Below are 25,057 nucleotides of genomic sequence, written 5' to 3' on the forward strand. Positions count from 1 at the left end.
AAACACCATGGGCGGTTAGTTAGGTTTAGTACCTATAGCTACATTAAAATAAACAGAGAAATATAAATATATATAAATGAACCCGAGGTTGGCCGAAGGTGAATATTCGGGCGTGTTCGGGCAGGGACAGAACTTGATGTACATCTTAGGCTTCCCTGTGAGGACAGGCGCGTGGTAAAAGGCGAACCACTGTCGAGCCAAGCTCCAGTGAGGAGTGCGGACTGCGGAACTTGACAGACATCGAGTGACTTGCGAATAAACATTTTCTAGTGCAACTTATATTAGTAATGTAAATTTTAGTAATTAATAAAATTGTATAAAACTTAATTGGGCTATCCCTTACGAACCCAATTCCCCCCCCCCCCCTTTACAACCCCACACACACAGTTCGTAACAATATTGATATTACAATGTTCTTACATGTGGAAATTTAGGAAATGACAGTGGTTAGAAGTGAGACTTGTAAACGAAAAAAAAAAAAAAAAAAAAGGTTTTGGGGATGATATTAAGGGTAAGCTAGTTATTGAGTCGTCATACATGAAATAAATTTACTTATTTGTCTTATTTTTATGTGTGACGAAGTTAAGGCGCGGACACCACCTTGTCTAACACTTAACCACACATAAAAAATACATATATTACTTTTACGAATATAAATAAACACGAAATATATAAAAATATACACGAAATATATAAAAATATATATTACTTAAACAAGCCTAAATTAGGAAAATAGCTCTTACTTAAAATAGGGAATTTTTTTTAATATTAATTGCTTTTTTCAGTGTGTGTTCTTAAATGATGGTGTTTTCTTTACAGAGATAAAAACACTTTTAATATATATTAAATAACAAATATAGATAAACAAGACCAGAAACTAAAATCAAACAAACCATGATTCAACCATGCATAGCAGGCTACTTAACACGCAGAATGTATTGGCCAACTGTTCGCACAAACATCACACACACACTCGCGCTGAAGTTGCTTACAAAATTAAAAAAAAAAAAAAAAAAAAAAACAAAGGATCACATTCACTACCCATTTCAAGTTACGTGACATGTGACGGAAAAAAAATATTCTAACCTTTATGAAGGGGGTGGGGGGGGGGGGAGGATGTATAACTACGTCTTTTCTAGTCGACGCCAAAGCTGACGTCATGCTGGAGTCGTCGCTGAAACAAAAGAAACGCGGTTTGTTTGGTCGCGTGGGTCTCGCAAGCGCGGACTCCAGCGAAGGTCGTGTGTTGTGTCATTACGTGTAATGACAGGGAGGGGGGGGGGGGAAGGCTGAGGCCGGCTCCAAGGATCCATTGTCACGGCCACGTGATCGCGCCGCGCGGCTTGGTTCGAGTTCCTGGTTCGATCCCCAGCCCACAATCGCGATCGCCAGGTGGCAACTCAAATATAAACCCGACACGCGCCCAATGGACTGTTCAAAATCAACACGGTAGATAGCGCCACTATAGCTAGCTAGATCTTTTGCACATTCATAGAGAGCATTAATACTAATAATTAGGGACCGGAAAAAATTCGCGGGTTCAATGACCTGTAGGATGAACTCCATAGTTCTACGTGCACTCGGTCAAATGTCACCCTCTCATTGGCTGCTGTCTTGTGGAGGTGTCCCGACGTAGCGGCCTGTGATTCGATACAGCTTCGGTTGAGTGTTTCTCACTGGCCCAGAGTCGTCCAGGTGAGTTGTGAGCCAATAGCAGAGGCAGCACTGAGGTATAACTATTTGAATTTCAGGCCGTCGTGAAATGAATCCGCGAATTTTTCCGGTCTCTAATCATTTGAAGTTATGTGGAGGGATATTTTGCTAACGGTTGATTAAAAATAAAGCAAAGTCATTAATGAAATGAATGTAGTTATGCACCTGCATGTTTGTCGAAGAGAGATCATAACAACAGGATACTGTTTCCAAAATGTGCTGACGCAAATTTAAGGAACTTTCCTAACTGGATTCCCGGTTCCTACATAGTACTGGCAGAGCCCATTGTCTCTGCAACATGTCGATCCCTTGCACACGTCGGGGAAGCCTTCGGGAATTAGCTAGATTTCAAAACACTGTACATTACACCTTTTTGACTAGGGATACACTGTAGCGAGTAGCTCAGTTGATTGACGCAAGATACAAGCAAAACACTAGATACTAATATCGGACATCTATAAGGTTTTTTGTGCGAAAACCTAGCGTTGTTGTCAAATCAGTCTTATAGATGGCAGACCGTTTGACCAATATGAAAAAAAAATGCATCTCTTTAATACATATGTAGGGAGTGGAAAATTTCGCGGGTTCAATGACCTCCAGGATAGACTTCAAGATCCTCTGAAAACTCGGGCAAACGACGCCTGTTTATTGGCTGCTGACTTGTAAGGCGTCTCAACTGGGTAACTTTAATACTTCTTTGACCGAGTGTCTCTAATTGGGGCCAGAGTCCTCTATTTTAACAGCGAATTTATGGCAGAAGCAGCACAAACGTATAATTATTTGAAGTTTAGCATACCACAAAATTAAACCACGAATTTTTACGGACTCTATACATGTTACCAACATAATGACAATGAAAATAACTTTTTCTCTTAAACTCTTTTAATCATCATACAGATTTATGAAGGAAAAATACTTTTAATGTTTCAAATTTCTTCATAGGAAGGTATTCATGCCTGGCACAAGATAATACATAAACTAATAATTTATCAATTATACATTTTTAAAGTCTCATCTCTTGCCTCTAGGTTATATTTCCTCATCTCGCCTGTGTTGTTGGTAAAGAGCTGTCGGGTTTTTGTCTCCATTTTATTTTATACAAGACTTGTCCTTGCGCGTGCAATTAACACGTCGCTGTTGGTGAGACTAATGGGAATTACCATCATTAAGTCAAGGATCCGTCTCAGGAAAATAAATTACATGCAAGTTGTGCAATGTTATGGACAGCTATTTTTCATAAATAATTAAGACTATTTGTTGTGCCCTATGGCAATTTTGATTACATTATTGCTGGTATGTGAGAAATGTTTTGATAGATTTACGAGAAAAAATTATAAACCAAAAGTTATTTTTAATATATTATAATTTAAATTTTTTAATATAAGAAAAAAGTCATGCACATGAGAACGTATAATTTTAAAATACAATAAAACCAAATTAATAATAAAAATTCCAAAAGAAAATAAAAACACAAACTAGAGAAAAGAAACCCAAATCCAGACTTGCAGAGACTTTACGTATAGTTAATCCACTTGTCAATTTAGTGATATGTTTAAAAAAAAATATTTTTGTTAGGGTAAATTTTTATTTTGTCTGTGTCAATTATAATAATTAGCCATATACTTCCGATAACAAAAATTAATGCCGTTCTAATATACGAACATTAAGTATCACACACACTTTAAAGTTTGGATTTTTTTTTTTTAATATTTAAATGATCGGCTTAGTTGAGTGACATCTAAGAAAACTACCCTAATGCATATTACGCCGGTCGCTTAGCTATTATAAAATCTGTTATTCGCTGTACGTTAAATAATCCCTTATAAGGGGACTCATCCCGTGTCAGATAATAATTTAATATATATGGTAAATACTGTTAAAATTCTAAATAAAAAAAAAGTATACTTACAAACATTTTGCATAATCAGCTGCCAAAGTTAGTTTTGTCGTTTTTGAGGCACAAAAATAATGAAAATAAAATGGATAACAAAACTGAAAATATTTATTTTTAAAGGCCACATTACTGAATACTTCCAGATTTTGTTTAAAATTTTTCTCAGAAAATTTTTTTTGTTTGCCTGTAAAAACTCAAAAAAGCGCAGATGACAACGCGCGGTCTACAACAGCAGCGATTATAGTCTACAGGTGGACCGCGGCAACCCGATGCAGATGGCCAGCTGCCAGGGCCCGTCCTGAAATACATGCTGTCAGGCGGGGACACGGGACGACTAGCTGGCTCTCAGGAGCTGCCCACGCTGTTAGAAAATACTAACGGACGAGGAAATATAAATAGTTCCAGTTGAAGCTTCTTCACGTAATTTTACTTCATTTTATTTATTTAATCACATTTGGGTACAAATCATTTCATTTGTATTGTTTCAAGTGATTTTGTTTGTTATATTATTAGGTTTCCGATTCATTTCGGTATATGTGGATGTATTTAATTTCCATTTGCATCGTTTCAGATTATTTCGGTTATTTCACATTAATATTGTTGCGATTTACAGGGTTCGTAAAGGATATACCAATTAAAGATTTTATTACACACACAGTTTTATTTATTGCCACTATTTGCATTCTATAAAAAATAATCTAAAAATGCCAATTAATAAATTGTACTTAAAAATGCTGCTTCCTCAGTCACTCGTTTTTACACACCGCACACCTCGCTGGGCCGCACCTCTGGCGCAACTCTCGCCGCAGCACCCCTCGTGTGTCTCCGCCGCGGGACTCCGTCGCCGCACTCCGTCGCCGCCGTCGCACTTCCCCTTCGCCGAGATCCCACTCGACGCCTCGCTCGGAACTTCGCCGCGCCCGCGACACTATCGCCCGGAACTGAACTCTTCGCCCTGGAACCTTCGTCCAGGGACTTCGCCCGCTCTAACGCACGGAAACTCCGCCGCCGGGAAAAACACCCGACTTCGCTGAACTGAACTGAACTGAACTGAACTGTGAGGCCGGCGTCCTCGTTTTATATATCACAGACGCCATTTCTAGAACTCACGAGCTGGGTCTGTCGCGTCATTCCGCGCCGACCCGACGGCAGTAATCTCTCGAAACACGTGTCGGCGGCTCGCGTAACTCCGCAGCTGTCAGGTTTCGGATGTCAAACTATCAGCGCCGCGCCGGGAGCGGATGGAAGACGACCCAAGTGCGCGCAGCATGTCTCATGTTGCAGTGGCCACCTGTCAGCCAGCTAGCGCTGCATCTGCGCACCGCAGCGCTGCTGACGTTCGTAACAATATGTACGGTTAGATAACATTTCCACGCATTTCAGTTCTTTCCTTTGATTTATTTCGTTACAATTCATACTTTTAATCATTGAAATTCGATTCAATTAAAATACTCTTATTTCGTAACAAATGGGTAGAGACCTGTAAAATTCGCGGATTCACTTCGCGATAGGATAGAGTCCAAATACTTTTGACATTATTTTGCTTCAGTGATTGGGCCACAGTTTATCTGAAGGACTCGGGGCCAATGAAAAATCTTTAACAGAAGAATTAGCGAATCACGATCATTCCAGTCAACTGGTGTTACGAGTCGGTAACCAATCAGCAGATGTAATTTGCACGAGTACGTAGAGGATCATGGAGTCTATCCTTTAGGGATTTGAAATCGTGAATTTTACAGGTCTCTACAAATGGGTTATTTTGATACTTCGCTGATTCATTTGCTGACAGGCTAGAATTCAGAGTCCTATATGTACTCTTACACACATGCTTTCCTGTCGACTGATCTACAAAGACTGGGGAAAAAAAAAATCGCGTATTCATTTAGCGATAAGCTAGGATCCAAACAAATGTACCTTTAGATTGCTTCTGTGATTGGCTTACAGTTTATCTGTAGGTCTTTGAGCCGATGAAATACCTTAAACAAAAACAAAAAAGTATCCCAGCATCGCAGTTGACAGGCCTCACGTGTCAGTAGCCAATGTGCGGGCGGTATTTGCCTGAGTATGTAGGGGATTGTGGAGTCTATTCTAGAGGTCGAAAAAGCGCGAAGATTTCCAATTTACACTGATGGGAGTGATATAAGGATTAAACACAATATTGGGATGAATTTTGTGCATGGGGGGGGGGGGGGTGTTTACACCGAGGAAAAACCCGACTCATGGCAACATCTGTCATATTTCCCCTGAAAAATTATGATATAACATCTCCGTAAATCAAAACCGAACCGCCTTTCATAGGAAGAAGATTGATACGACTACTACACCACTTTGAAGCGTGGTGACTTTACAACTAGTAGTTTTTTTTTTTTTTTTTAAGTAGTCGCTATTAGCATCAACGTATGCCAGCTAAGAAATATTAATTCTTGTAATGAATTCATCAGTTGAAGGTTTATGCAGAAAATTTCTGGGCAACAAAATATCTATCATAGCACTGTTAGAAATTACAGTAAATTTAAGGACTTTTCAAAGAATAATTTGTCTGAAATAAACGAAGAAATCTTTAGAAAACTAAATCTTTTAGAAACTATGTAGCCGTGATTCAACTTCGGAATTCTGTGTTTCGGTACAAACATAGTAAATGCACACGTGGAAGAAATAAGTGTATGAGTTTTAAACAGGTTTTGAATTTTATTCTTGTGGGTTTATGTTCAACGAAATAAAAAGATATTTCGAACAGTAAACCTACGATGATAAAGATTAATTTACGAAAATCTTTGGATGATTTGTAACCAGCGTTATTCGTTAACTTACGAGCTCCAACTACCCGGGCACACGCACGGTGCGCAGAGCTTCAGGAAAAAACAACGCCATTTCAAAACTACTCAATATATCCTAGTGGGGTCTCTTTACGAAAAGCATTTAAGAGTTCGCTGAGAGCCGAAAAGTTCTTTTGATTTTGGATTAAGTTTTTAAAATGTATTTTCAGAAGAGTTAAAACGGCAAAAAAACGTGTGTTTTCAGAGCAATGTTTAGGCGTAAAACAAGCGGTACAGATTCTTGAAAGCACTTAAGGGACTTGCATTACACCTTTATCTTCATTTCTCCGCCATATTATGTTACGGTCACCGCTCAAATTCCACAGTTATCCTGTGACGACGAGAAGACTGCGCGCCAGTCCAGAGGAGACACCGCGCTAGAAGCACCAGCGAGCGTCGCGCTTATCATCCCGTCTCACTAACACAGATACACCCCTGACGAGGCGGGGCCCTTAACGTGAATTTTTTTTTTTTTTTTTTTAACATTTGCGCATCATTGAGATGACTTGGAACTCCCGAGAGACCGAACAGCAATTGTTGGTAACGCCAATAGATGACGACTGGGAGGTCGTGCTTGCTACCGCGACGACGGACCGACGTGTGTTATCGTCCGTCATCGCCGCCGGCCACGGACGTGACTCCGGGGGGGAAGTCAAGGGTCCGTCGTTCGGAGGTCACGATCAGCACACCGCTTCCGTCAGCTCACTGAAGGGGACGCACCACAACGCCGAAATGCCAAATTGACTACAACGCCGACAGCTAGAAAACTGCTGTGTACCACAACGCCGAAAAATGTCATTGCAGGACTGCCACAAAGGTTAGGTTAGGTTAGACTAGGTTAGGTTAGACTAGGTTAGGTTAGGATAGGCTAGGTTAGGATAGGCTAGGTTAGGATAGGCTAGGTTAGGATAGGCTAGGTTAAGTTAGGTTAGGTTATATTACGCTAGGTTAGGTTAGGTAAGTTTAGGTTTGATTGTGGTATTTCGGCGTTAAGGTACATTTAAGAAACACACACAAATTCATTAATTTGTTATTTCGGCGTTGTGGTACACAGCAGTTATCTAGGTGTCGGCGTTGTGGTCAATTTTGACATTCGGCGTTATGGTATTTCGGCGTTGTGGTAACGACCCCTCACTGTAGAGCCCCGACTGCGCGGTGCGTGAATGTGTTCTCTTGCCTGATCCATCCGGCTGCGTGGATAAAAAATACAAATGCTCGCACGTTCACAATCTTAAATCTCCGAAATTTTTTCACAGATTGCTTTGAAATTTTGACACAAAGTTGCACTCGATTTCGCGCCTATTTTACACCTATGACAGGTAAATATATATAGGTAATATATATAAATGTATATGTGTTCGTATTCTGTTTTGTAAAGATAAATATAGGTATAATAGGAAGATATAGACATAGAGATATAGAGCGATTTTATATAGACAGCAATATAGTGAGATTTATAGAGGGACATATATAGAGGTATAGAGAGTTACTTTGTATATGTGTACCTTACTGCTAATTCCAAATAATAATAATTCAAAGAAGCATAGAAACGCATGCTAGGCATTAGATTAGCTATAACTATTATAAAACTGTAGTTTGTCCGTTTGTTCAAGGTTCAAGCAAAAATTACTGGACCGATTTTGATAAAAAATGTTTTGTGTTTGAAAGCTTACTATCTGGTATATATTCAGAAATAAATTACCACCAGAAGATATCTGCGTCAGGAAAAAAAACATATGTAAGGCTTGTTTCAGAATTTTTAATAAAGGCATATTTACCAACAGAGAAACACGTCTCTTAATTAATTGTATAACACGCGTCTGCACATCAAATAGAACAAAAATGTTGCGGTTTCCAGAGCACATGACCCTGACTAGACATCCCATTAGCGGCCATCACTTAATGTGTCTTGTGTATTTGGGTTGGTGAGGCGAAATTATAAGAGCGACGCTCGCTTGTGCTTCTAGCGTATTGTCGCCTCTATGCGCAAGACTGTGGCTGTAGAATGCCGCGCAGTCGTCTCGTCGTGCAGATTCGAGTGGTAACAATGACATTATACGGCGGAGAAATGGAAGATGGAAGTGAAATGAGACTGACTTGAGTGCCTTCAAGCACCTTTACCGGGAGTTTCGTGTCTAAAAAATTATTCTGATAACGTGCGTTTTGACCATTTCCACGGTCCTAGAAATACAGCTTAGAAACGAAATTCTGAAAAATAAATAGGACTACTCATTCCCCTTCAGCGTATATTTTTTTTTAAAAGCTTTCCGTAAAGAGACACAACTCTGATATCTTGAGTAGTTTCCAAATCGGATTTTTCGTGCTAAGTTCTACTTACCTGCGCACCATATAATGTACCCAGGTAGGCGGGGCTCTAAATGTCTGTGTAGCAATGTTGTCGGCATTATCCGCGTTGTTCGTGGAACTGTTTTTCACGGCAAATCCCGAAGAGGGCAGCGCTGACGCAGTTAATGGTTCGCAGCGTGTGTACGCAAGTCAAGGTCGTCGCGTAGGAAGTTTACTCTCCGTGGAACTTCTATAAAAAAAAAATCCCGGGCGGGTTTTTCCGTAAGCGAGCTGCTCCGGTTGCGACCGCAAACACCGCAGTCCGCAATGTCCGCGTGATTTTCGGGAAATTGAATAATAACATGTTGTTTGAAGAATTCTTGCAGTGGGGAATTTTCCTTTAAAATACAGTATGTCCATAAAATAATGTCCCAGTCAAAAAATTGAATAGTGTCAACTGTAAGCGTTGTAGAGTGTTGGCCTAAAGTCACAGTTAAAGAGTAAATCAAATACTTTTAGATTATCACATGCGTTTTTTTTCTCGGCATATTTATTTTATTTTCAACATTAATTAAAATTTTCTCAATTATTTTATTAAATAAAATAATATATTTTTTAATTTTATCGAATACATACTTTAACAACCGTATTTATAATATCACTCTAGTTGTTTTATTATTTTAGTTTTTTTTTAATTATTTGCATGCAAAGAGTTAAAGTTAGTTTGTTTCGTACGCCAAGTATAACTTCATAAGCGCGTACGTAAATACACGAGCCCATTTTTTTTTGACGTGACAACGTCTAATAAATCGATGAACGTCGGCTGCACGCACGAAAAAGTGTCCCGTTACGCACATTGTCCCGTTACGCTCATTGTACGCTTGAGCCGCATCTATCTCTCTTCCACTCGATTGGAACAACCATCGATTTGACTTTTTCGAGGCACATTAAACTTGAAACACTCCCATTCGTTTCCTACTTTTCCTGTCATCGTCCTATCCTTAACAGAATAACACAGATTGGAAGAAGTTAAATAGCAAACATGTATAGAAGTTATAGTTAAAATAATCTGTTCTTTAAAATAATAAACAACATATTTGGATTAATGAGTGCAAATGAAAGTAAATTTATCAATTAAATTGTAGATTTCATTTCACTCCTTCTTTGTATCCATACAAAATAGTGATAATTCAATAAAAATGTTTCAATTTTATTCATAAAAGTATGCAATCATATCATCAATGTTTTGTTATGACGTTGTCACGTTAAACTATCGTCCGTAAACCGACTTTACAGACAACCAATTTTTTTATAGCAGCTTGTCATCGGGTGGGCTCGGAGCGAGTGTAGTGACGTCACGACGGCGCGGGTTGCGGTCGCTGACCGCGCGAGCCTGCGCCACGGCCTCGACCGCGAAATATTTGCATCTGCGCAGGCGCGTCCGCGAGCCTAACGGGTCGTCAACACATGCGACAAAAACTGCGCGCGGCCCCGATTCCCCAACTCGCCACCGCCAGACGGGAAGCCTTCTTTTCACAGACGAGAGAAACCAAACTCCCGATCGTGCATCTTCGGTTTTTTTTTTTTTGTTCATTGTAAAAAGGTTAGGTTAGCTACATTATAAATACTTTAAAACATTGTGGACGGTTGAATTGATTAGGATAGCTACATTAAAGATACTGTGAAATCATGTAAACTGTTTCCTAGCCCTGGAGCTACATATTAAAAAGTTATTTGCTAAGCAACCATAAAATGATTTTACAGTATTTTTAATGAAGCTATACTTACCTCATATAACCAACCATCCACAATGTTTTAAAGTATTTATAATGTAGCTAACCTATCCTAATCGACAGCAAAATTTAATGCCACACCGGTTTATACAATGAGATAGAACGGGAAAAAAATGCGAAACGTCGGGTGTGGCTCTCTCGTCTGTGAAATGAAGGCTTCCACCGCCAGATACCCGGGGAACCTGCGCGAAAAAAAAAACACCGAACGCGTGTGAGTAGTAGGAAAATGTCGATTTGACGCCAGGCGCAAGATCCTGGAGTCGGTCGCCATTTTGGACGACCTTGAAAACGAAAATTACCCTTTTTACCCTCGAAAGCACTTCAAAAGTTTTCATTACCCCCCAAAACCCAGGTGGTTGAAACTTCCCCATTAAAGCGTACTGATCCTCACACTAGCCTCTTGTGAAGAGTTTGACATGTGATTCCCCCTTTCTACCATTTAGCTACCCTTATAAGGCTTGAAAACTTTCCAAAAAAGACCCCAGACTAGGCGTAGGAATCGCGAATCCTCCTGCCAGCATGGATGTTGGTGATAGGTGACGCTAGTACAGCTGTCAGACGTAGGGTAGAAATTCCGGATGAATTACATGTTATATACTCCTTATAGTCACTACAGACAAGCACTATTCAATTTTGTGAACATCGCAAGTTAAGCCGTTTTACTTCGGTTTTTTTCTCTTTCGATATTTCTGCATGTTTATCTACCAAATTTATATATATTAGTTTTTTGTGATATATAAATAAGAATCACCATAGCATTCATATATATATAACTGAAATGTGTCTTAGAACTAGAAAAATTCGTGGGTTCAATTACCTTCAGGATAGACTCCACGATCCTCTGCATACTTCAGCAAATGTCACCTGTTCATTGCCGGCTGCTGACTTGTGAGGCGTCTTGTGATTCGATACTTCTTGGACTGAGGACAAATATTGTCCAAGAGTCCTCTAGATAGTCTAGATCAACAGTGAACCAATAGCAGAAGCAGCACAAATGTTTAATTATTGAATTTTTGCATACCACTAAATTAAAAACCGTGAATTTTTCCGCTCTCTTACAATGGTGTAACTATATTACTATGGGCATGTATTATTCGCGAAAATAATCCGATGGCTCTGATAGACTGCAAGAAGGTATACCTGCGCTGGCGTCTGTCGTCTGCACGAGAAGCCATTGCCCTATTTGGCCGGGCCATTCGGAACACGTTTGCTCTCGCGCTGGATGTACACGATTGGCGTGCTCTAAATACACGTGTACCTGAAATAAACCCAGCTTAACCACGAAACACAGACAATGCTACAAAGTTTTAACACACAGCTGGTCTGTAAATCTTTCGTGAAAAATGCAATGTTCTACGTGTCACCGTGTCCAACTTAAGGAGGGCTGTCATAACTAGAGACCGGAAAAATTCGCGGATTCATTTCACGACAGCCTGAAATTCAAATAATTATACCTCAGTGCTGCCTCTGCTATTGGCTCACAACTCACCTGGACGACTCTGGGCCAGTGAGAAACACTCAACCGAAGCTGTATCGAATCACAGGCCGCTACGTTGGGACACCTCCACAAGACAGCAGCCAATGAGAGGGTGACATTTGACCGAGTGTACGTAGAACTATAAAGTTCATCCTAGAGGTCATTAAACCCGCGAATTGTTCCGGTCCCTATTTATAGTCATTACTAAGAAAGACATAACTTAAAAGAAAAAAAAACATGATAGAATTTTGTACACTGTCTGTTCTAATTTATGTTTCTAAAGTATGATGTTTCTAAGTTGTGATGGTATTAAGTTTTGCATTTCTAAGCTACGATGTTTCTAAGTTATGTGTTTCGCATGAGAATTTTTTTAGATCAATAGCATTAAATTCTGAAGTTTATTTCACACCTTAATAAAGAGACACAATTAATAGATTATATTTACTAATTTTATTTAGGCATGGCTACCAACTAGGACAGCAATTATTTCGCATGACCTTTAACCTCCAGGCTGGACTCTACTTAAACTATACCCGCCTAAGACACATTTAAATGCAGGCGTAGTCCGCTACCAAGGTCGGGTGTTTCTCAACTTTTACTGGGTTGCACCTGACTGGGTCACACTGCCCCCCCCCCCCCCCCCCTTCACCGATTTATTTCTGGCTCATGGTCGTTCCAGAGCATGTCAACGAGAACAGCGAGTAGAACAAACATCGGAGTAAGCACACGCATATATGCTGGCTTCAAGTCTACTTAGCTGCCGAATGACTCCAGGAAATGTTCGTACCTCGAAACCACGTTAACTCCAGGCGGGTACATTTTTATGTTTTTATTTTTTCAAGCTCAACAGAAATATTCATCTAAAAATCACAGTGGTTTTTAAATTTGTACGTTCACGTGGAAAACTGCATCGCTACCAAACAAACATGCAGTGTTCGCAGTACTACTTATAACAGACACAACGTAGAAACTCCAAGAAATGTTCGTACTTCACCTCCAAGTTAACTCCAGGCGGGTACCCTTATATTTTTATTTTTTATTTTTTAAGCTGAACTACTAAAATTACTAGTGGTTTGTAAATTTGTACGTTCACGTGAAAACTACATCGCTACCAAACAAACAGTGTTCGCAGTAATACTTATAACAGACACAACGTAGAAACTCCAAGAAATGTTTCTTTCCTCGCCTCAACGTTATCTCCAGGCGGGTACCCTTTTATTTTTTTTTTATTTTTCAAGCTGAACAGAAATATTCATCTAAAATCACAGTGAATTGTAAATTTGTACGTTCACGTGAAAACTGCCATCACCGCCAAACAGTACCGCAGTAGTAGGTACTTATAACGGGCGCAACGCGGGAAACTGTGTGTTTTGCAAGTCGTGTGTGGCTCGGGTTATGACAGCTCCCTCCGCCCCGCGCTGATTGGTCCTCACCGCAAGGATCGTGACTCGCGCGCAGACACGGCTGCACAGGAGCAAGGACGGGCATGCACCGAGCACAGCGCCGCAGTCGCCGCGACCTGCCGCTAGGGGCGCTGCGGTCGGCTCCAAGGACGCGGCGTCCCGTTTCCCCCCGCGCGCGGGGGGACTGCACCGAGTGACGTCACGCGGGAAGCCTAAAACTCACGTAGTTTCGGTTCCCTACCACGTTCGTGCAACTTCGGATTTCTCTCAAAAATTGAAATTTAAAAAAAAAATCGAAGGGTTAGGTTAGGTCAGTCACAACAAGCTTGTTTTCATTGGAAACTTCTGATTTAGCGGCTGAAGTGGCGTTAATACCAAAAACGCTAAACTTCGGAAATCTTCGGGAATTCTTGCAGGGAACCGAAACTACGTGAGTTGTAGGCTTCCCGACGTCACGCGGCGAGGCGCATAGGCGTTCCGCAATCCCGGTCAACCGCGCTGCGGTGCCGGCGATTCTTCTGTGCTGCGATTCTAGGAATTTGTACTTCTTTGGGCGCGTTATGAATAGAGACCCGAAAAATTCGCGGGTCCATTTCGTGTTGTGCTAAAATTTGCTAAAATTCAAATAATTATACCTCAGTGCTGCTTCTGTCATTGGTTCACTGTTAACCTGGAGGACTGAGGGCCAATTAGAGACCCTCACTCATAGAAGTGTCGAATCACAGGCCACCCAGTCGAGACGACTCACAAGTCAACAGCCAATGAACAGTTGGCATTTGCCCGTGTGTGTAGAGGATATTGGAGTCTATCCTGGAGGTCATTGAACCCGCGAATTTTCCGGGTCTCTAGTTATGAATAAACGATGCGTGATTTTTTAAGAAATTTTAATGCTACATTCAATAAAAATTATATATGTGCTTTTAAATATTTATTTCAGTGACTGAAATTGAAAACTGGTCCATATCAATAAAAACATTAATTGTGAATATTAGTGATAGAAATCTTAATATATATATAACTCAAAGGTGACTGACTGACTGACATAGTGATCTATCAACGTACAGCCCAAACCACTGGACGGATCGGGCTGACATTTGGCATGCAGGTAGATGTTATGACGTAGGCATCCGCTAAGAAAGGATTTTGATTAATTCTACCCCCAAGGGGATATATAAATATATATAACACAAAGGTGACTGACTGACTGACATAGTGATCTATCAACGCACAGCCCAAACCACTCGCCTGTAGACTGCCGTAGCGAAGTACGGGTACATCAGTTGTACGTTGCGTGCACGAGTCGGAAAACCATCGGTGCTATTCATTTTCTCTCCGGTACATTATACAGCATTGTAAGAAATTTTCACTGATTTTTTTTTTGCCATTACTGTAAATGGGAGATGTGGCTTAATTTTTTCCCATTAGTATAGCCGTGCGAAGCCGGGTCGGGTATCTAGTTGTATATATATAAGAAATCAATCTCCCTTCCCATTTCAAGAACAAAGGAGACCAACGACACGAAATCAAACTGATGTCATAGGCAGCACAGATAAATTCTGTGGAAGAAATTGAAGTAAGAAAAGACGATAGAAACAGAGAGTTGCAACAAGCAAGAGTGAATGCAGGGATAAACAACCACATTGGACCAACGCAGAATAACAATGCGGTGAAACCAAACAGGTACTCTTATAAACACGACGACACGGATGGAAGCACGCACTATACGAACACAACAGCGTGCGACGCTTCGGGAGCTGACACAGGCGGCCTGGCAGCGGACACCGGACGACGACGCCGGCACGCGGCGAGGACGCTGACGCAGGGATGGCAACGATATATCGATATATCGGAAATATCAATACTTCCGATATATCGATATATCGGAAATATCAATATTTTAAGTCCTAATTATCGATAATTTGTGTAGATATTTTAGTGCCGATATTTGGTTTCTATTATACAGAATTTGAATACAATAATATTTCCAAGATAAAACACGGTTCTTACTCAAGTTATCTGTAAATAAATTTGGCAAAAAAAATTGTAAAATTACGATTCAATGGCTTCCGAAAAAAAAAAAAAAACAATTTTTTTTTTCAAATGAGGGAAAAAAGAGGGAAAATAATTACCAAAATAAAACTCTCGAAACATATAGAGAAAATATATACAAATAATAAAAAATGATATATATATATAAGTTTTATTATCTTGTGCCAGAAGTAACTAAACTTTTATTAAGTATCTAATTCCTTTATATTAGCTTATATGAATCAAGAACTCAATAATTAAATAATAATTTTATAGTTAAAGTATGGGTAAGTTTCATTTTTCATCATAGACCGAAACATCGAAAACATAAAGATAGTTTAATGCCCATATTTCTTCGGTATCAAAATAATTCAAGCGGTCTGTCTGTCGAAAGACCGATGCACCGATGTGTATAACAGTTTTTTGCCATCACTGCGCTGACGTGCGGTTGACCCCGTGACCTCGCCTGCGGGGGGGAATCCTCCCAGGCGACCAGTGCGTCCCCTTAGGAGATGTGTGTGTGTGTGTGTGTTATAGGGAGGGTAGGGGAGGGGGCAGCTACCAGTTCCGCGAGCAGACACTGGAATGAGGTCGCGCCTGTACGCCTCTCGACGTCAGCCTGTAGCCAGTGGTGGCCCTGGGATTTGAGGGGGGGGGGGGGGGGGGCCTGGGACGGTCACTTTCCGTGGGGCAGAACCTCCGTTAAATGAGCTTCAGGAGCGGTTCACCCCCCCCCCCCCCCCACACACACACACATATACACACACATTATCTTTGAAAGATTTGTGCATGACTTGATGTAGGCTTTTGGACATGCAAGCATGCATGCTAAGCAATGGCGTATGTCCAAAAGCCTACATCAAGATATACACACACCTATACACACACATATACATACACATATACATACACAGACATGTACATACACTGAGTTGAAATCAAAAGCAAATTTAATGACTGACCAGTACTTCAAATTAGATTGATTTAAGGGGGGGGGGGGGGGGGGGGGGAAAGCTTCGTATAAGAGAAAAACCTTCAACAATTTTATTATTGACTCACAAGACGCGATTTCACCGGCCCTCATTCGTTAGCATTTATGAAACCAACCCTTATGATAAATTAGTAAAACCACAGTAGAACTTTAAGTAACAGATTGGCTTGAAATAAAAAAACACTATATATATATATATATATATATATATATATATATATATATATATATATATATATATACACACACAGTGAAATCGCGTCATATGAGCAAATAAAATATTTTTTCCTTCAAATAGTTAATTTCAGGTCATTTAAAGCGCTGGTCAGCATACCTTATGTATTGTGGCAACTTTCCATAACTGTCTCCAAAATAAGAAGAACAACGCCGTTGCACGTCATATGCTCCACCCCCCCCCCCCCCCCAAAAAAAAAACCCGGAAGACGGTTATGGAAGAGTGCCACAAATAACTAAAAATCATCTGAGTTGGAATCAAATACAAATTGTAGCCTACTGACTAGCAATTTAAATTACATGAAAATAACGATTTTCATTCTTCCGTTTTCCACTAATTACATTTTTTTTTCACAGAAACCCCCCCCCCCCCCAAAAAAAAAAAGGAAACATGAAAATTAAAAAGGACCGCCCCTACCTGAAGCCATCAAAACACACTAAGGATCGTGCGCACTTACAAGTCCACATACACAACTAGTGAGACGTGAAATCATCGACGTTACGTTGAAGGCTCAATTGGTTTTGGTAACCGTTAAAAACTTTTCAGTATAATAATACACGAGTGTGAATTCGCAAACGCATTATTTAAGGGGGATAATAGTATATTTGTATACATTATAATTCAGACGTGACTAAAAATAATTTAGTTATTTTAACTTGAAATGCATGGAAATGACAGCCAAATCTTTCACTGAGTGAGCCAAATTGATAAAAATTCGTTTTGTGCCTTATTGTTTGGATGTGCATGAACAATTAAGTTTTTTTACAGTGTTCAATCTTGGCATTATTGTTTATTAAGTTAAAAAAAATTGCACTAGTATGTCCAACAACTCTAAACAATTATTATGTTATTGATAATGCTATAAGAAACAAAAAAAAAGTACTGCGTCAACTCTTCTTAAAATTGCATTTTAAATTAGTATCGAATATAATTTGTAATGTTCAGAAGGTTACAAAACTTTAAACCGCGTCAATGTTATCTCTTAGTCACATACAGCTACAACGAATGCGAACTAAAATAACCTTTAAAAACAACTGAAACCCTTTCATACAACCAGACATAATTTCTGTGTAAAAAGAACTGTTGGATAAGCGTTTTTTTTTTTTTTGACGTGACGTCTAATAAATCGATGAACGCCTGCTGCACGCACGAAAAAGTGTCCCGTTACGCACATTGTTCCGTTACGCTGTGTCCCGTTACGCTCATTTTACGCTTGCGCCGCATCTATCTCTCTTCCACTCGACTGTTTATAAAGTGAAGTGAAAAGTTAATGTGGTTTTCATTGCTTATTACAACAACAATTTCTGCAATAAAGGTTAATTTATTATTCTTAAATGATTCAATTTTATTCATACAGTATGCAATCATTTCATCAATGTTTTGTTATGCCGTTGTCACGTTAAACTATCGTCCGTAAACCGACTTTACAGACAACCAAATTTTTTGTTTCGTTGTTTGTACACATGATGACCCTCGTCGTCGGAGCACGAGTTATCTGCCATGCCCTGAAGGTCGAGGCCAATGATAAGATAACAATCCGCGTGTCTTTCAGTTCCCGCCAGAGATGTACAAACAAATAACCTCGGAAACGAGCAAAATCGTGTGTTCTCACGCTACAAATAAACTTAAATTAAAAAAAAACTCAAGACACCAAACAAAACGTAGAATTATTTAAAACATTTCCGAGCGTTTTAAATATGAAAAGTAGTTACTATTTCAGGAATAAAACGGTAAAAATGTTTCCCCCTTTTTTAAAAACCGTATTATAATTTATTTGGCAAGATGTTCTAAAGTTTTTGGCGTTATATTATTTAGGCTCGTGTGCTCGGCTAGGCACGGGCCACGAAGGGGCCCCCCCCCCCCTCGCCAGGGGTGTACCTGTGTTAGTGATGCGGGATGATAAGCGCGACGCTCGCTGGTGCTTCTAGCGCGGCGTCTCCTCTGGACTGGCGCGCAGTCTTCTCGTCGTCACAGGATAACTGTGACATCTGAGCGGCGACCGTAACATTATATTGCTGAGAAATGAAGATAAAGGTGTAATGAAAGTCCCTTAAGTGCTTTCGAGAATCTGTACCGGGTGTTTCAAGCTTAAAAATTACTCTGAAAACACGCGTTTTAGCCATTTTAATTCTTATAAAAATACAGTTTAAAACCATGCTCCGAAATCAAAAGTACTTTTCAGCCCTCAGCGAACTCCTAAATGCTTTTCGTGAAACAGACCCCACTCGGATATCTCGAGTAGTTTTGAAATCGCGTTGTTTATTCCTGAAGCTCTGCGCACCGCGTGTGTGCCCGGGTGGGCGTGCGAACACAACACGCGAAGACTCGACATAGACAGTTCCGTCGCCGGGAAGTACACGCGCAGGCGCGCTATCTTATCTGCACACGGAAAAAAAAACATTCTTCTGTACTTTCACAGCTGATTCCTTTGGAAACAAGTTGCCAACAAACAAGTTTTCTCAATGCTACTACGAGCAAGATATTGTGACTTTGCACAACATATGTTATTTTTGCATACGTGAAATACTTATTTTTTTTCGAGATAATGCCAAGCGCATAATTATATATTTCAAATGATGATTCATTCAGGCATCTTTTTTTTAAAAAAAACATGGAAAAGATAGTCGAAAAATAAATAATAGTAATTTTTTTTTTTATTGTGTTTATTAATGTGCGCAGTTAATACCGCAAACGTCATAACAAAACATTGATGAAATGATTGCATACTATTATGAATAAAATTGAATCATATTTATTGAATTATCACTATTTTATATGGATACAAAGGAGGAGTGAAATGAAATCTACAATTTAATTGATGAATTTACTTTTATTTGCACTCATTAATTCAAATATGTTTTTTACTTTAACGAAGAGATTATTTTAACTATAACTTCTATACATGTTTGCTATTTAACTTCTTCCAATCTGTGTTATTCTGTTAAGGATAGGACGATGATAGGAAAAGTAGGAAACGAATGGGAGTGTTTCAAGGTTTAATGTGCCTCGAAGAAGTCAAATCGACGGTTGTTCCAATATAGTGGAAGAGAGAGATAGATGCGGCGCAAGCGTACAATGAGCGTAACGGGACAAAGCGTAACGGGGACAACGAGTCATCCTTTTATTCGTGCGTGCAGCCGGCGTTCATCGATTTATTAGAAGTTGTCCGTCAAAAAAAAAAAAAAACTTACAGTGTACCGGGGGGCGGGGGGCGGAGGCCAAGGCGAGCCACCGCTGGCCTTGGCCGTCAGTCACCCGCACTAGGTCCTAGTTTGCGTCGTGCTCCCAACGTGCTCCTGCGCGGAGTTTCAAGATTCCGCCTCTCACGTCGTGTCAGTTACTTCACTCTCACCTTTGAATACATGTACTGTATAGAAGTCGCGAGTGGATAGGATTTACTCTACGTTTTTCAGAAGCGTATGAGGAGCAGCTTGGGAACTTCCACCGCTGCAGTGCGCAGCCGTAACGCCGTGTATCGTCTTAGTTGTTATTTACACGTTAGAGCGCAGAACTGTCGCCCGCTGTCATTCCCCCGCACCCCCCATCCATCATTCACTGCAGCTCGAGGACGTTCAACGGGAGGGGGAAGGGGTGTTTGAAGAGTTCGACACTTGTCCGCTAGGGACCACCACAAGTCGATGCCCTAGAGATGGTGGCGATTGCGGCGGTGAATTAACCAACTACCTCAAAACCGTATTAGAAATTTTAACCTGGGCTGGCGACTTCTATACAGTATATATATTCAAAGGCAGCACTGAGGTATGTATAACTATTTGAAATTCAGGCTGTCGTTAAATTAATCCGCGAATTTTTCCGGTCTCTATTAATAATGCGTTGAGGCCGTACTGGTAGATCCATTGAATAATGTCCAAGGAAGGTATTCCAAGACGTTCGTGTGAGGTAGCGAATAAGCTCTGAATTGTTGGGATCCAACCGTAACTTAAATCGCGAGCTTTATTCCGTAACGTGTCCAAACAGAATCACAGTAAGGAAACAAACCGGCTAAAGTTTTAATAAACGGTGCCCTGCGCGAGGCTATGGTTTCAACGCTGTTCTAGCGGACGTTTCGCAACCATCGATACAATTGTTACTGCTAAAATCCTAGAGATAGCAGCACCGTCACACGAATTAAATATTTTTTGTCGTGACGTCTAATAAATCGTTGAACGCCGGCTGCACGCACGTAAACGTGTCCCGTTACGCACATTGTCCCGTTACGCTCATTGTACGCTTGCGCCGCATCTATCTCTCTTCCACTCGATTGGAACAACCATCGATTTGACTTTTTCGAGGCACATTAAACTTGAAACACTCCCATTCGTTTCCTACTTTTCCTATCATCGTCCTATCCTTAAAAGAATAACACAGATTGGAAGAAGTTAAATAGCAAACATGTAAAAGATGTTATAGTTAAAATAATCTCTTCGTTAAAGTAATAAACATATTTGAATTAATGTGTGCAAATAAAAGTAAATTTATCAATTAAATTGTAGATTTCATTTCACTCCTTTGTATCCATACAAAATAGTGATAATTCAATAAAAATGATACAATTTTATTCACAAAAGTATGCAATCATTTCATCAATGTTTTGTTATGACGTTGTCACGTTAAACTATCGTCCGTAAACCGACTTTACAGACAACCAATTTTTTTTCTAAACACCCATTTAATTTATGCTATGCAATTTTCCAACATCCTGTGTACGAGACTCGGAGGACAAAAGGTCTCAACTATCCTCTCGCGCCCTCTACGTTGACCGAACACGTGTTAATTTATTCCGCAAGCAGAGCTACACACAACAAAAAAAAAAATTATGTATTTCGCAAGTCATATGAGCGCATGAATTTGATGTACAGTCGTAAAAAAAAAAACTACAAGAGGACTGGCGCGCGGAGCCACTTAATTTTTTTTTTCTTCACTTTTGCTGCGTGTTTGCGTGTTTGCGTGTTGCTCGACCTCTGGCGACGCCAAGGGTGAGGCTCGACGAGGCTGGACACTACAATCGCGCGCTGCGTTGTTCTCGTCGCCTGCACCGACTCCCCTCCAGGGCAGCGGAGGTCATGTCTCGTCTCGGCACCGCCACTATCACAAATCGGGGACGCACCACAACGCCGAAATGCCAAATTGACCACAATGCCGACAGCTAGAAAAATGCTGTGTACCACAACGCCGAATTACCACAACGCCGAAATACACTAACGCCAAAAAATGTCATTGCAGGACTGCCACAAAGTTTAGGTTAGGTTAGACTAGGTTAGGTTGGACTAGGTTAGGTTAGGTTAGGCTAGGTTAGGTTAGGTTATATTACGCTAGGTTAGGTAAGGTTAGGTTTGATTGTGGTATTTCGGCGTTAAGGTACATTTAAGAAACACACACACATTCATTCAGTTGTTATTTCGGCGTTGTGGTACATAGCAGTTTTCTAGCTGTCGGCGTTGTGGTCAATTTTGACATTCGGCGTTATGGTATTTCGGCGTTGTGGTAACGACCCTCACAAATCGACACCGGAAATGCTGTACGTACGATCAGGGACCATCCAGATAAACCAAGGGCCAGGGGGAAAATAATTTGTGAATAATTTTGCCCCGGGCCTCCCTCAAAATTACTTGATGTACTTAAGTTACAATTTTTCAAAACCCAAAATTAAAAATTTTATATATATATATATATATATAAGACTGTAAACGTTACCGTGGAAATAACTTTGTAAGCTGGTGGATGGGTGACTTCTGGCTAAGTAGGGGGTGGTGAGTCTGGTTGTTTCTCTTTGCTGCTAAAACAATGACTGAATGACTGAAGTGGACCTTGCTGAAGAAAATATGTCTAGCTATGCGTTTGAAGTTACGCCGTTAGGACTTTGTTTCTCTAAAAAAAAATAAAAAAAAAATAAAAAAAAAATTGTTTAAATTGCCAGTTTTATTTACGAAGGCAGCTCAGAAAAAAAAACAAAATTTATGGCTACAGTTTATTAAAGTCAGATCAATGAGATAATATTCTCATAAATGAAATCCAACGCCCCCCCCCCCCTTCTTTTCCGGTTGCGATGCCAGGAATGAAAGGGGGCGTAATTAGCCAATCGGCAAATTCTTCGCACACCTATTTGGCCGCAAATGATTTCTCGTTAAGAGTTAAAGATATTATTGACCTCTATACGAACGATGGCGGGGGATTCCAAAAAAAAAAAAATAGGATATAGCAGCCTTTGCAGCACGGAACAAGTGCCAGTTACTTTAACAAAATATTTTTTTTTGCTCGATTTAAATTTGTTACAAAAATATATATAATGGTCATTAAACAGAATTTACATGAATTTATTAAATTTATGTATTTATGTGAAAGCAATAAATTTTTCTTGGTCGAACACACAAAAAAATTATCATTTTGATAAGTCAGACCTTTCTCTCCGTGACTTAATTTAAGCCATTACCTGGCAAATTACTGAGTAATTGTAACGTACGCAGTTCCAAACAACGACGCGAAGGTGCGGCGATGTAGTTTCAACTACAGAAATACTAGTTTTGACATCACAGCACAGCCGGCCACTCAGTTCGAACGTAGACCTTGACTTCCAACTTTTAAGTTGCGGTTGCTGTATCAAATGATAGGTCGGTTTAAATGACAAGTTGCCAGTTGCCTCTGTAACTGCTGGCTTCCGGGAGAGAGAGAGAGGAAAAAAAAACCAAGTTAAATTATATATTTTTATTGTTGTGCCCTGAATGTTGCGAGAAAATGAGATCAGGCTGTGAATTCTGTTCAACCTTGAAACTACTGCATGTAAAGAGGTGTAGGCAGAGATGGAGAGGGAATTAAACCACCTCCCACCATCCCCCCCCCCCCGGGCCCATCATACTTAAAAAAAAACCTATCGTTCCTACCAACGAAAGGAAAGTGATTTCGAAGCAAACGGCGACCAAAGAGGTTCTATTCCCTCCCCCATTGTTTACCCCCTCCAGAAATGGATTCTGCGTACGCTACTGTGTGTGTAGTTTCAGTTCAGGCCAACCCAATATATCGAACCCGCTTTAAGGGCAGTAAAAGCTTGTGGCGATAAACGTCATAAGCTCGAGTCAAAACTGTTGGTAAGCTCGGTAAAGACATTCAAATTCCTGTCTGAAAGTCGTGTAAAAAAAATTAGGACCCAGGTCAAAGATGAATGGCCCCGGGACCCCGCAAAAATCTAGGACCGCCATTTCTTGGGTCTAACGTAACAACGTAACTGAGCTCTGGTGTTGTTCCACTGCGCCGAGCGACAGGCTTGCTAACACACGCAGCTGTGGCGGGACGAGATACCGCGTGATACCACGTGACTGCCCGGGACAAAGAGGATCTCCAGACGAGTCAGACGAATGATGCGAGTGTACAACACACTGTAGCGTACTTATGAGGAAAAAAAAAAGGAAGGGGCGGAGAGACAGAGATTGGGGGGTGGTGGCTATATACTGGGAAGCCTTCTTTTCACCAGGGTTCTTACAGGAACTTACAATTAACTTTCAAGGACTTTCCAAGGACTGTACAATAATTTTTCAAGGACCACAGTAAAAATAAATTATATTAGCTACATCAAATTTTTACTTAAGTAAGTCAAATTAAGTTTAGTTTCGCAACATTTCTATTTCTGCTTTTGTATTTTTAGTATGTTAAGTATGTTTTTCTACTAAATTTAATCCCTACCTAAAAACCTACGTAACATTCACACAATACCTTAGTGATTTTTATATTCTTCTAACTTCTCACATAACTGTCTGTTTACTTCAGCAAGGGATGCAGATTTTTCTTTGGCTGTTCTTCGAAGGCTGTTGGACTTTGACACCATGGTTAAACTACCGGTTGCTTCCGCCTGTTCAGAGAACCTATCAGCTGATTTTGTGAGTTCACAAATATCTGCTTCGATTCTTTGTTTCTTGGTCTTGAGTTCATCTATTTCATCTGTGATATTTTTTCGTTTTAACTTCTGCTGTTCTGTTTCTTTCTTGCGCCTTTTCTCTTCCAAAAAGCTTTGCCATTTTTGGCGTGCGCTTGCTGCTGAAGCTATCAGATCATTTGTAATGTTTACATTTGAGACACCACCAACAGATGTAACATGCTGACAAATGATTCTCTGCGAAATTACTGTACGGTCATGCATGTTTTCTACTTCAATTTACCTGTTAACTGAGAAACCTCTCTCAACAGAGGCTTGTCCATGTGACAAAATCAGCAGCATTTTCATCACACACCATAATCCTACGTAGTTGGAACTAGAGTTTGCACTACCAAATAACAATGAATCCAAACGGTCAGCTTCAGGTTTGAAATTTCGAAACTGTGATGACGAACCAAACTCCAGAATAAAATCTTTGTAAGCTGAAAGTAATGCATCGCAGTCTGTTTCTTCAACTCGCCCTGCATCTACCAAAATTTTCAATACTAATGAAAACC

The 25,057-nt window shown here is 40.2% G+C and overlaps 2 protein-coding genes across 2 annotated transcripts in view; one reads left to right on the forward strand and one right to left on the reverse strand.

Annotated features, from left to right (window-relative positions):
• The window catches only part of LOC134536874 (tumor necrosis factor receptor superfamily member 11B-like), a 69,906-nt gene extending 58,468 nt beyond the window's left edge, over positions 1-11,438 (reverse strand). The window contains exon 1 of the mRNA XM_063376926.1: positions 11,320-11,438. Within this exon, the coding sequence (XP_063232996.1) occupies positions 11,320-11,349 (30 nt within the window). The 5' untranslated portion in view covers positions 11,350-11,438. The remainder of the gene's footprint in view (positions 1-11,319) is intronic.
• The window catches only part of LOC134536872 (uncharacterized), a 60,274-nt gene that overhangs the window by 11,886 nt on the left and 23,331 nt on the right, over positions 1-25,057 (forward strand). The gene's annotated exons all lie outside the window — the stretch shown is intronic.

This window comes from Bacillus rossius, chromosome 11 (genome assembly GCF_032445375.1).
Source record: "Bacillus rossius redtenbacheri isolate Brsri chromosome 11, Brsri_v3, whole genome shotgun sequence".
Lineage (NCBI taxonomy): Eukaryota > Metazoa > Arthropoda > Insecta > Phasmatodea > Bacillidae > Bacillus > Bacillus rossius.